The following is a 13,753-nucleotide window of genomic DNA, read 5'->3' as shown; positions in this document are numbered from 1 at the left end:
ACGACGTAGGTGTGCGTGTGTGTATGTGTGTGGGTGTGTGTGTGGTTGAGTATGCTTCAGGCTATAACATATTGCCACACAGACACACACACAAAAGTGCTTGGCGCGTATCCTTGAGAGTCGCCTGTTGTCCAACTTGTGGCAATTATCCAACGCCCAGTTGCATGTCCACTCGGGTCAAAGCTAATAACTAACACAAAGGACAGCTATCAACATGCTCATCAACCACTGTGTGCATCAATAACCCACATTTATATTTATGTGAGAGTGTGAGTGCCAGTGCGAGCGTGTGTGTTTGTATTTGTGTGCTAATCGCTGCTTCCTGCTCTTCAATCTCTCTTCAAACTCATCCTGCACCAACAGCTGTAATTCCCCTTACATTAGCTGTGTCAATATTTAAGGACAACTACATTTGTATCTCTATCTATATTTGCTTGTCTCGCTACCGCTCTCATTCGCTCTCTTTCTCTCTGTGTCTCTCTCTCTCTCTTTCTGTGTGGGTGTGTGCGTGTGGCATTGTTGATTTGCTTGGCTTGACATTGTGTTGTTGACAGTCGCTGTTTTGGCATTTTCGCTTTGCGCTTCGACATTGGCCAAAATCGTTGCAATTTGCACTAGAAATTTTGATTGACAACTGTAAACCTTGAGATACCAAAAATTCCACTCGCTGGCACCACCAACAACAACGTCTATCAACATCGACGTTCGCGTCGACTTTCAATTCGATTTCGATTGCTTTTTTGGGCGCCCAGTGATGGGCGAAAATTTGGCTGCTCGCATATTTCATTGGATATTTGTGCAACGGTGCGAATGAGTAATGTGACATAACAAATATTCACAGTGACAACGCAAAGAAAACCATAACTCTAAGCTGAATGCTCTAACACAAATCATATGTTTTATACAACTTTCTATGCATTCAATTTGTATCATTTGTATCAATTTCACACTGGCAACACTGCGTTTAAGTAATGAGATTTCATATAAAATGAAAACAATTTGGAGAGGGGTCAATATAAATAACGTTGTGACGTGTTGTATAATATTAGCATGATTTGAATAATTTGAATAATGTATAACCAGAGGGTAGATTTCATTGCTTGTTTTATGCGAAGTAGATAAACCAATTCAGTTCTATTGTTTTTGACTTTGAATGCTTTAGATATTAGCTATATATGCCCGCAATTTGTTACAAATTAATAATTTTTTTTTTTTTTTTGTTTGATTTAAACAAATGTATTTTTAATGTCTGAGATTTCTTTGCTTTTTCATGAATGGAACTGGCAGCAAATAAACTGATAAATAATAATAATAAAATCTGTCTTTCTTATTTTTGAAATTATGAGAATATTATTTTAATGAACGCTTTTATTTATATTGCTTCAATAAATTTTCAACAATAATTTGAAAATTAAGAAATGCTTGTGTCTTTAGTTATTTATTATGTGCAGATTAAAAACAGCTTTAATATAAAAATTATTTAGCACTGAGAGGTTCTTAAATTTATTTGATATAATAAGAATCAATAATAATTGTAATCTATTATTATAATATTATATTTTATTCTCCCCAAAAGAGTAATAAAAAAACCAAAACTTAAATTTAAGTTATTTAAAAAATAACAACATAGAATAACTTCAAAGAAACATAGAAATTTTATTTATTGGCATCGGATTTAAATATAATATATAATATTTGTTTTAAATAAAGAAATCAATATTCATATTTAGTAGGTAAGTTAAAGAATAAAATTATTGAACAATGTCTAAGAAACATATTCAAACTTATTATGTGACTAATTTTGTATATTTTATTTTCTTTCTTTTAATATTCCACTCTTATAAAAATGTTCTATTTTCAGCAAAAGTAATGTAGCCTAGGTTAAAGTATATGTTCTTTACTTATAATCAAAGCTGAATCAATGATGCAGTTAATCTTCTATTTATGGGTTTTGATCATTTGTGTCAGCATTGAATGCCACTTCAAGTAATTACATTTTCGTTCATTATCCTTGAAAAATGATTAAAGTGTTTCTACGCCCGTGTTAGTGTGTGTCTGTGTGTGTGTGTCTGCGCTTGAGTGTTTTGACTTTCGTGTAGGTGGCTGTCTAATTATACGTAACCTGCTTTGCGCTCATCCTCTTGCAATGAGGCGGATAAAGAAGCCAATGCTCGAAAGGTAAACAAACAAATCAGTGGTTGGTAGCACGTGAGCAGCTTTCAGCCACTTTTAGCCACACTTTTTGGTGCGTTGTCAAAACAAAGTGCTACATGACGCACACACACACATATACACACACACACAAAATGACACACATATATATGTATATACACACACGCACACTGAGAGCCAGAGCCAAAATCAATTTCCAGGCTGGCAAAAAGCATCCAAGTAGGACGATTGCGCAACAAACTCCACTTTGAGAGGAACGCGAGCAGCAGCGCAGCTCAAATACTTAAATTTCCCCCTCTCCCTCTTGCCCTCTTGCCCTCTCTCGTTCGTTCGCTCTTTCTCTGTCACTCATTCGCTCAAATGCACAGGAACGTGCCGCGTAATGGCGCGTAAATTGTTGCTGCCATTTTAATGTGTGCCCGAAAACCGCAAATTCAACGCCACGCTGGCTGGAGGCAAACTCGAGCCGAGATAGTAGCACAGAGTGAGGGTTAGAGGGGCGTGAGCCTAACAGGCGTCTGATAAGCGACAACATTGCTAACGGCGAACTGCACGTGGAAGTGAGGCAGCCACAAGGAGTAGCATGAGCAGCAGCAGCAGTAGCAGCAACAGCAACAGCGGCAACAGAAGCCACAACAGCAGCAGGAAACGGAAATGAAGCGAGTCAGCAAGCAGGCAAACAAGTCAGACAACAAATGAAAACCACACACACAGCCATACTCGCACACTCACACACATTCGTGCACCTAAAAAGGGGTTTGGGTGGGTTGAACGCACTAAACCAGGCCACAGCCAGCACCACAGCATTCTCCTCCGCATACCCAACACTTAACATAGCACACAACCTTCATTTCAGCACTTTGGCAAATGGTTTCTCGACTCGCAAGTTTTCACTTCAATTAGAACAGTGCGTATGTGTGATTATCAAATGCGTTTGCAAGTGCACTGTGGAGAGAATGATGAATTTATCAGCATTTAGATAATAGTTGTTTGCATCGGAATCAACATAAACAATTGAGCATGTTTCTGTTGAGTCTTCTAGGCTTTTATACTCAAATATATCATATAAGTATACCAAAAATATGCTCAAAATATCATAATGTATATTTGGTATAATTATAAACCATTGCATTCAATATAGAATATTGAAATATACCAAATATATATTTGGTATACTATCCAAAACCATTAAACAGCTGCAATTAGGTAATTATTGGCTTTTCAGTTATTCATCTGATTTCTATGCACCATAAAAGCTGCACGTATTAATAAGTGGGCAAATATTTGAAAGTTAGCTAGAATTAAATGTACGCTTCCAAGTGTTAGGAAAAAAATTGGGAAAATATCATTTAAGGACTCTAAACTTTAGGTGTTCATACGGACAGCTTAGCTAATACTTCCGATTATAAGTTAAATTCGGTTTTTGTTGTACAAACATATTCAAATTTTACAAAACAATAAAGTTCTCAAATTACACAACATGCTATGATTTTATATTCAAATTTAAAACTGCTGGTACATGAAACTCTTTAGTTTTATGTATTAGTTTCATATCAACCCTGAAGCCACATTTTGCTTAAATAAACATTTTGGAAACAATATTTCTTCCTGATTTTATGTAACGTCGACAATGTAAATATATTGAATTTTAAGTTTATTTTTTAATCGATTAAACTGATTATATTATATTTTTCAGATCACAATGTGCAGTTATACTTGCTATCCTGGCGCCTGTATCGGAATGTGTGGCGGTGCTGCTCCAAGTGGCTTTTATGATCCTTGCTTTGGACCCTTCAATGGACCATTCAACAGCTGGTGTGGTCCGTCCGGTCCTGGATTTTGGGGAGGTCGTTGCTGCTAGAGCGAATGATCGTTACCATGTGTCTGTGTGCTAAATTGCGTAACAAACTATCAGGAAGAAATGTAAAAATATCCATCTTTCCAAATTATTTGAGGCAGTCAATAAATGTGTTTTGATAGTATCGTTTTGTATTTTTATTTAGTTGAAAGAAATTTCTAGTAATGTTTTTATGGTGAATGTTCTAAATATATATTTCTTTATTTGAAGTAATGTTCTTTACTATAATTTTAATACTATTTCTTAATTAGCGTTTGAAGATATTCCAATAAAAAATGTTACCTCAAGTTAAGTTATTAACTTAAAAAGATGCTATTAAAAACATTCTTGAAGGATTCAAATGAATATTCCAACGTACCCTTTAAATTATTATTACACAACATTATCATTATATGCGTAAAAAGTCCATTATATATTTTATTTGACATGTAAATAAATAGAAAATGTTCTTTTCCCTGTGGAAATACTAAAATTAAAAAACTATTTGTTGGCATAAAAATGGCATTAGTTTCAGCGAGTAATATTTGAAATGAGACTTTATCCCATAGTGCAAGTGTGTGTGTGTGTGCCTGTAGTTGTTCATCTCTATGATTGTGGGTGTGTGGGTGGATGTTTGTAAAGTTCAACGCACAAACGCAGTTATTACGTCAAGGCATTAACAAGCGTTGCCCGCAATGATGCCGCCTGAAAGAGCAGCAACCGTTGTTGCTGCTGCTTCTGTGGCTGATGCTGTTGCTGTTTTTGTTACTCTGTCTGCTGTTGTTGGTGCTGATTTTTAAGCTGGCCAGCTGGGGCTAATATTACGCCAGCGAACGAGTTGTAGTTGCGGTGGTCTAGGGTAATGCTCAGTGTCTGTCAACAGGCACATGAATTGTTAACTTGACCCGCTTCAGATGTTGCTGCCTACTATTACTGCTGTTGTTGTTGCTGTTGCTGTTGCTGATGTTGCTGCCACAGGTAAGCAGCCGAAAGCTGTCCACATGGCCGTCCACACTTGGCAGCCAGCCAACGAGTGGAGCATTGAATTTTGTTGTGTTGCGGAGGGCGAAGGGCGGAGTGCAGAGGGTATGAGTGAATGAGTTTGGCCAACCAGTTGCGTTTAGCCGTGCGAGGCACGTTTGCTGTCCCGGGGCCATGGCCAAATGGGGAAATGGGCCAAAATGGGGTAAATGTCAGTGCCAAGGTGTCAAATTGTCAGCGCCTGTTGGCCCCCCAAAAAAAAAAAAACAAAAAGAATGCTGGTGAGCAGTCGCTACACTTCTCTCGCGTCGTCTCTTGAGTGACATTGATAAGGCGAATGCGATAAGACAGCAGCAGTGGCAGCAGCATGTTGTGATTGTGGCACACAGTGCGTATGCGTATTATTTTCTTGCGAATGCAACAAATGACGCAGAGGCCTTGTGTATTGATTGAGCAGGGGGAAGTCAAGGTTTTGTGCCTAATGCCAATGACTGAAATATTGATAAACATTGCAAAATTTAACCACTTGTTAAACAAAATATTATTCAATAACAACACAACACAACACACAAATGCAGCGTGTGCGCAACAACTTGCGCCTCGCTCTCTCGATACTCTCTGTGAGTGTTGTCGTCGCTCTCTCCGTTTGGTGAAAGTTTCTACAACGCATACACACACATTTTTCTGGTTGGGGAATACACCAGCGAGCGAGAATCATGGCCAACAGTACAGGACCAGGAATCCACAGTTCGACACGAGAGCTCAGCGAGTGCGGACGGGCAAAGCGGAAAAATAAAGAAAATATTTAAGGAAAGCGGTCGTAACGCCAAATCAAGGTGTAGATAACAAAATCGCGATTCATAAAGCGTGCAACAACCACTTCGACCACAACAATAGCAACATTTAGCTAATCTGTGTGTTTAAGCCAAGTCAATCAAGCGCGTCTTGTTGTGTCTCTGTGTGCCACGTGAGCGCAGGAAGCCTAAGGCTAAACACTGGCATCTGTAATCAGTGTGACAAGACAAGTGTGTGTCTATTGAGGAAGGAAAGTGCAAAGCATTGAGAACAGAACAGAACAAAACAGAACAGAATAGAGATGCCTGAGATTGTGGAGCTCAACGTTGGCGGCGTTCACTACACAACGACGCTGAATACTCTGCTGCAGGACAAGTCGACGCTGCTGCACGAACTGTTTGCTGGCCCCGAGGGTCGCGACACCCTAGCCAAGGACAGCAAAGGCCGTTATTTTCTGGACCGTGATGGTGTCCTCTTCCGCTACATACTCGACTTTCTGCGGGACAAAGCTCTCCAGCTGCCCGAGGGTTTCCGCGAACGTCAGCGTCTTCAGCGCGAGGCCGAGCACTTTAAACTCACGGCGATGCTCGACTGCATACGCGGCGACAGAGACGCTCGACCGCCGGGCTGCATCACGATTGGCTATCGCGGCAGCTTCCAGTTCGGCAAGGACGGCCTGGCTGATGTCAAGTTCCGCAAGCTGTCGAGGATTCTTGTGTGCGGTCGTGTGGCCCAGTGTCGCGAGGTCTTTGGCGATACGCTGAACGAGTCCCGGGACCCGGATCATGGTGGTCCCGATCGCTATACGTCGCGCTTCTTCCTCAAGCATTGCTTCATCGAGCAGGCCTTTGACAATCTGCACGATCATGGTTATCGCATGGCAGGCAGCTGTGGATCTGGCACTGCGGGATCCGCGGCCGAGCCAAAGCCGGGCGTGGACACGGAAGAGAATCGCTGGAATCATTACAATGAGTTTGTCTTCATACGGGATTAAGTAAAGTTCGATACCCCCACACCTGCTTCCCGATCTGCTTATGTTTGTGATAACAAATGGAAAAACGTAAATGAGAAACCAACACACTACAAAAAATATCATAGAGAAATATGAATACTCTTCCTAGCATATCGTCAAATTCGAAGGGGAAGGGGAAAAGTAGCTAAAGATATTCTTCTTAAGTAAATTCCATTATTCAAAATCGGAACTGAGTAAACAACAAAAGAAAACATAATCTCGCCACTTGATGATTTAAGCCCACCTTTATAAGTATTCCAAATGGGAACATTTCAAATGTACAATTTATGTATCTAACAACAATCCCAGTAAGAAATTGAGCAAATTTGTTTCATTTACCTGTCAATAACTCTCTCTCTTGAAACTCAAATAATCTAATGCAATTTATTCGACTATAAACTCTGGCTGATTCATTCACGCGATGAAAAGCGAAAACTTTGAAATTCTATTTGAAAATGATGAAAATAGTAAATCACAATTTCAAGTATAAACAAGATTTAGCAATAAATTTCTAAACAATATACATAGAAGTAGGGCAGCTGTAAGCTATCACAATGAACTATTTAAAATACGGGTCACTTCTTGAGCAAATAGATTGAACAAACAAATAAAATATTTACTAATAAAGTCTCCGCCAGGTAAAAAGAAAAATACGAGTATACTTATATGAAGAAATATCTTGCTTTGTAGGATACTTAAAAACGAATTACTAACAATGGATAAAGGTATTTGAATATCGTAATTATTACTAGCCAATCCGATTACACAATAGTTGTTATTCAAAAATCTCCCTCTCATAGTACAACAAGAGCAATAACAATGCAATGCAGATAAATAAATAAAGGAAAATAATAAAAAACAAAAACAAAAAGAAAACAGAAATGAAAGGAATACTACTTATATTTGGAAAACACACACTGTGAAAACATCTGGCACCCAAAGGAAACCCATGAAAGTTTGCCATAAACGCAGCCAATAAAAAATAAGCAAACATACAATATTTAGTTTACACACATACACACACAGCGATTGAATCAATATGCACAAATACAAAATATGGTTTTCCTTTTCAATATCGAACAAAAGCATCGAGGGTGAGGGAAAACTGTCATCCAAATGTCTCGCAAATGATGCTGTCAATGAGCATATCTATCTGTAGCTGAAGCTGTATTGTATCTGTATCTATAGCTGTTGCTGTAAATGTAAACTAAAGTGTGGCGCGATAAATTTTACATCAAAACAGAAACCAAACAAACTGACAGATGGCCAAAGATTGCAATGGAATTGTGTGTGAATTAAGCGCGAATACTTTGAAGCAAGTAATTAATACTCTTTAATGTTTTCTGCATTTGTATCTAGTTTATAATTTATCCATTTAAACGCTGATACAATAGAATTAGCTTGGAAGCTTTACTTGTCACGATTGTTATATGTTAATATATAGAATTTCGAGTGTTAGTTTGAAACAATAAAAAAACTTGTCAAAGTATCTGTAAGTGCCACATAGTAAAAACTTGATTTGCAACTCTTTTCCATACAGCTTCGGACTCAACTGAAAGTGTATTTGCCAAAATATAAAACTTAAAAAAACTTCCATTAAATGTACTACACAAAACATACCAAAAATTTGCTGAACTCTATGAACAAAAAAATAAAAACAAAAAAAAATTGAACAAAAAATGTCTAAGCCATAATTGAGGCCTCTGCTCGTATTTAGCAAATCAATCAATGTATCGACTTTAGTGAGAACATATGTCAAAGCCTTTTTGAGATCAAACAGCATAAAGTTGAGGTCGTATTGTTTATGGCTTTTTCATTGGCACAAAAACATAAAACATAAATAAATACGAGTATTTACTTAACTATGTATAAATGTGTCTGTGTGTCATGCGATCAAAAGCAAATGAAATGATATGAAACGATAATTGTATAATACGAAAGTCACACACACACACACTCGTATCTCTGTGTGTGTGTGTGTACTCTGTACTATGTATATTATATTAGCAGAAATTTTTGGGAAATTTGGGAATACGATTATAGTATCGACGATAGCTGGCCCCACTAACGAGTATATATACTAGTTTACGTTTGAACAAATCTAGCGCGTATTCATATACATATATACTTATATACAAAATAAAAAGAAAACAAAACAAAAAAACAGAAAATATTAATATTATAAAAGCAAAATACAAATATAATATATATATATTTAAACCAATTGTCGATATTGAAGTATCTATAAATGTTTAGAATTACTCGTAATGCAAATGTGCAGCAAGCGAAGCAAATGAAATTATTCAATAAATGATTTATGAATAAACTCGAAAAAAAAAACGAAATTAACTTTTACCTAACAGAAACAAAAATGAAGTAAACTTATTACAATCGCATTGTAGATGAAGTGCGACAAAATGGAATCTATGTAAAAAAAAAAAACAAATACGAATAAAAATAATAATAAAGCAACTATGAATATAAAACGAAAGTTTTATGAATGGTCAACGGGTACTCGAAGCCGCACCTACGACTACAAGTTCGAGCATGTTAAAGTTTTCAGTACTTCAGGTTTCATTTTCCGCCCAAAAAAAAAAACAGAAAATGAGGTTTATTGGAAAAGTTTTAAATGTTCTTGTAGCCTCCGAACAAGGCCGAGTAAGTCAAGAGCAAAGGGATGGCTAAATGGTATGGTATGAAAGAGACAGAGATAGAGAGAGAAAGAGAGAGGGGCAGCTTGGGCTCATTAAGTTGAGTGAATGTGTAAGTGAAACTGACATCCGTCGGTCGCATTCATTCAACGTTCAGCGTTCAACGTTCAACATTATCAGCTTCTAATTAGATATTTATGACATTTCATTTCGTTTCATTTATTTATTCATTGAATTGTCACAGTATCGCCCACATACAAACACACAAACACTCTGACGTTGATTGAGGCAATAAAATTTATGAACTGAGAGATGGAACGAAAGGTAGACGAGACGCATCGCGTGGTTCTCATTAAAATTGAGTGAATGGCAATGTTTAAAGAGGCCCTAAATGCATTAATAATACATTCGCCAATATTCTCTCGAAAGGTGCATGCCACACACACACACATACACACATACAATATCGGTGGCAGGCAAATGCCTCGCAAAAAAAAAAAATAACAGAAAGAGACAAAAATATTTAAATAACTCAAAAGGCAGTCGACAAGCGGCAGATGAATGGCGACCTTTGAGAGAGGCGACAACAATTCTGCGTTTGTTTAAATTCAACGCAGGCAACAATCATTTACTCTCACATACAAACATAGGGAGGGTGAAGAGGGGAGAAAGAGGGAGCTGGGTATGAAACAAAGGGCTCACTTGAAGTCCTTTCGGCACGCGCCCTGCTCGACTCAACTCGACTCAACTCAGATGGCGACGAGTACAAAAATGTTGAAATTAAACGAGAAAAGGCAAATGCTTTCTTCTCTCAATGTATATGTGTGTGTGTTTGTGTGTGATTGTGTGTGTGTATGCGTGTTGAAGTATGCTTCAAAGAAAAGCCAAAGCCAAATGGGCTACACAGCGAGAAAGTGCAGCGTCTGAAAATCAGGAAACTGAAGGGTACCAAAATGCGTATAGCATAGATAGGCGAACCCGTCCGTGTCCCAAAAGTGGGCGTGGCCGCGTTCATCACCTGCATACTAAGCAACAACCTGAGGCGTCTCACGTACTTTTTTTGGTCCCTGTTTATATTGACTATAAGACCAGACGACGTCAGCAAACACACGCACACACACAATATGCAAAGTGCAAAGCTCTCGCGATGTGGAGGCAAAAAATAAAAATAACGAAAGAAATGGGAAGGAAAAAACAAGTAAAGAAAATATCTAGAGATACGCATATAAATTACTGGCAGCTGGCGCGTTAAGAAAGTGAGAGCCAAATACGTGGCCAAGGAGTAGGTTAGTCTTAAAATGAAATGATGGCTTTTTGTCTTTTACGCTAAATTACCTTGATTTGATTTGGACCCAGAGAACGCAGTTGATGAGTTTCCTTTCCCACCAACCTCCTCTCATCTTGTCATGGATTTCGTCAGCCTCTGCTGTCATCATTATGAGGGGAGACACAAGAGGAGAGACGCGAGAGGTACGAATGATGTTTCGCACAGCGTCAGTCACACTGTCACCTTCAATTAGTTTCAGCCAGAGGGCCAGAGAAGCCAAGTTACAGCTTGTGGCAAGCTAATGCCGAGCACAAGGCTCGGCAACATCAGCTGGCTTATTAATTCATAAATTCACAAAATTGTGTCTAGGTCGTGGTGCCACAGAAAAGATGCCTTTAAATTGATGTCATTTCATTTGGCAAAACTGGCTTAATGTTGTTAACCCTTTTTCTGCAGAGGGTGATGCGACACCTCATTATGTCCCCTTATGCGATGAGACTTTCGAGCTGGTCGACTTTCTTACCTAATTTGGCCCCGCATTAATTGCGATTAAAAACCTTTTAATTAATAAAGTCTAGAGCACGCACGCACAACGTGTAGAGACCTGCTTGTATAAAGCTTTAAAATTAAATCAAATTTCGCATATGAATTTCAAGTGCGTTTCAAAAGCGAGCTAATCCACTTGCAGCCTGTTCAATGGATACAGAAATTAACCCCATTTGAAGCGCAGTTCGTTGGCTTTGCCACTTTTTGTGGAGCTGCGCGGTTTTTTGTGCAACCGCCAAAAAAAAAATGAACAGAGTTGCGATGAAAGGCTGGCGAAGCCCCGTTTTTTCCACAATAGATTAATTAACAACGAGCGATGTGACACAACTTCTGTTCTGTTGTTGCCATTGTCCTTGGAGCTCTCTTCTGCCGGTTGCCCCATGTGGCATATTAAAGGTAAAGCTGTTTTTACTGATTCATTCGCATGCTTGAATTTATTTTTATTTCCTCCTTTTAATAGCGTCACAAACATTTGCGTTAATTTCAACCCCAAACACATACACTCACAAGTGTATGCACAAACAAATGTCGAGTAATACATATGCACATAATCATTGTGCGTGTTACGCACGCACTCACACTCACACACACACACACACACATTCACATACGCACATTCGCAAGCATTGGTCAGACTTATTTGGTTTTACGAGGCAGGCGCCCGCATCACTTACCATATTCCTGCTCCTTACTCGTGCCGTCCGAAACCCTATTTACAACTCTTATTTGCCGTTAGTTTTAAAGACCTAAACGTGCTTCACATCTACACAATGTTTGTGCTCTATGTGTTGGTGTGAGTTGGTCATAAAAAAAACAGTTGAGAAAAATAATAGCGCGCTCGAACTATTTATGCCCTCGACACAATTTGCCTGCCCCCATCAAATATATTTTTTACTGCTTAAAGGTGAAAGAAAAAACAGCTCATAATCTGATTATTATGGTAATCCCAATAATCGAAAGCACATGCAGTGCAAAGTGCCGACCATAATCGATAACAAACAAACAACAATAATAGCTGTTAACATTAAAAAACCATTCTGAAAGAAAACAAAAAAGAACTTTAAATAAAAAAGTCTCAACTTCGAACGCTGCCTCCTGTGAGGGTTGAACTCACGGCCTTTGGTTTACGAGACCAACGCTCTACCACTGAGCTAAAGAGGCGCTGCGAAGAGCGCTGCCAAATGACGTACACAAACTACGCGTCATAAAAACTGAAATGCGAATGAAAGATAAAAACATAACATTGGAAAAGATCGCAACGCATCCGTATCGTAGAGAAATGGCATGCGCAGCGGCAAAAATTAAATTCCTTATCTTTCTCATATGTAGACTAAAAAAAACTGATAAGTAGCAGGAATAATTACAATATTAGCATCTAACATGAGATCTTTTACTAATAAACATTAAAAAACGCTAAATTTAATAAATATTTTTTAAAAAATGTTTTCAAAGTAACTGCCTCCTGTGAGGGTTGAACTCACGGCCTTTGGTTTACGAGACCAACGCTCTACCACTGAGCTAAAGAGGCGTTGTGCTGAGCGCTGCCCAATGCCATATACAAAACCAGTCGCTGAGCGACACTACTTTCAATACATTTATGCAGAGAGTGAGTGAATGCGTGAGCGTGCGAATGAGAGAGGAAGAGTCGTCAGTTAAACGAATTGTGGAGAGATGGGCGTGCGCATTGCTGGAGATTTAGTTGAACGAGGAAGTAAGAGTAGATATATACCCACATATTTACGTGCGTGAAAACAAATACAACAACAGACACACACACACACGCACTCACACACTGAAATATGTGCACACATAAATATTTGTGGAGGAACGAAAAAAAAATATGAAAAACAATAAGTGAAAAATATGGCAATATTTTACGTTTGACAAAGTGAAATTGTTGCGCTGATAAGATAAATGATAATGATTAACACTAATTGCATGCAATTAGCAAATAGTTAATTAAAGGTTATATTACATGTTTCTTTTTTTTTTGTTTGCAACGTTTTCTGGCTGTAGAGAGCTGAAAATAGCCCTCTATAGCTGTGCAAATTTTCCCAAGTCCCTTATACACTAACATCGCTGACTCTCTCACTCTCTCTTCGACTCTCTCTTTCTAAGTTGCGGCACACACACTGGCTTTTGTGTTGGCCTTGGCTTTGTTTCTAGTTTAGCACCATGACAAATTCAGTTGTCAGACAACGCAATTGTTTGAGGGCCATGAATGATGGCAAACCAGCGATGTGGGCCAGTAAAACGCCCAACAAACAGATGTGTGAGATATCTGAGTGACAATTCTATTAGCTACAAATTGAACGTGCAGCGAACAAGCCAAACAGCCAACAAGCCAACTGGCAACAACTACAAACACGCAAACGAGCCATTAACACCCGCCATAACTATTCCCATAAGCCAAAATCAGACATGTTCACAGCGCGCATAGGTGAAGGAGAGAGAGAGGGAGAGAGATAGAGATACAAAAGGCGATGGAAGTG

At 38.5% G+C, this 13,753-nt stretch overlaps 2 protein-coding genes and 2 non-coding genes across 4 annotated transcripts; 2 read left to right on the top strand and 2 right to left on the bottom strand.

The window, feature by feature from the left end:
- Positions 1-3,645: 3,645 nt before the first annotated feature.
- Positions 3,646-4,154, top strand: LOC133836926 (uncharacterized). The gene is made up of 2 exons (XM_062267536.1): positions 3,646-3,804; positions 3,869-4,154. Exon 2 carries the CDS (start codon positions 3,875-3,877, stop codon positions 4,031-4,033), a length of 159 nt encoding a protein of 52 aa, XP_062123520.1. The 5' UTR covers positions 3,646-3,804; positions 3,869-3,874; the 3' UTR covers positions 4,034-4,154.
- Positions 4,155-5,729: 1,575 nt separating this feature from the next.
- Positions 5,730-8,925, top strand: LOC133837188 (BTB/POZ domain-containing protein KCTD12). Its single transcript, XM_062267865.1, has 2 exons — positions 5,730-7,522; positions 7,598-8,925. The coding sequence occupies exon 1, from the start codon at positions 6,087-6,089 to the stop codon at positions 6,777-6,779; it is 693 nt and encodes a 230-aa protein (XP_062123849.1). The 5' UTR covers positions 5,730-6,086; the 3' UTR covers positions 6,780-7,522; positions 7,598-8,925.
- Positions 8,926-12,350: 3,425 nt separating this feature from the next.
- Positions 12,351-12,422, bottom strand: Trnat-cgu (transfer RNA threonine (anticodon CGU)). Its single transcript has one exon. It is a non-coding gene; the product is annotated as a tRNA-Thr (tRNA).
- A 295-nt stretch (positions 12,423-12,717) lies between these two features.
- Trnat-cgu (transfer RNA threonine (anticodon CGU)) lies at positions 12,718-12,789 on the bottom strand. The gene has a single exon. It is a non-coding gene; the product is annotated as a tRNA-Thr (tRNA).
- Positions 12,790-13,753: the final 964 nt, after the last annotated feature.

Source organism: Drosophila sulfurigaster, chromosome 2R (genome assembly GCF_023558435.1).
Source record: "Drosophila sulfurigaster albostrigata strain 15112-1811.04 chromosome 2R, ASM2355843v2, whole genome shotgun sequence".
Lineage (NCBI taxonomy): Eukaryota > Metazoa > Arthropoda > Insecta > Diptera > Drosophilidae > Drosophila > Drosophila sulfurigaster.
Note: the sequence above shows the minus strand (reverse complement) of the source record. Positions and strands in the feature narration are given on the sequence as shown.

Coding starts and splice junctions, on each gene's coding strand:
- LOC133837188 (XM_062267865.1), top strand. CDS start 6,087: ATGCCTGAGATTGTGGAGCTCAACGTTGGCGGCGTTCACTACACAACG.
- LOC133836926 (XM_062267536.1), top strand. CDS start 3,875: ATGTGCAGTTATACTTGCTATCCTGGCGCCTGTATCGGAATGTGTGGC.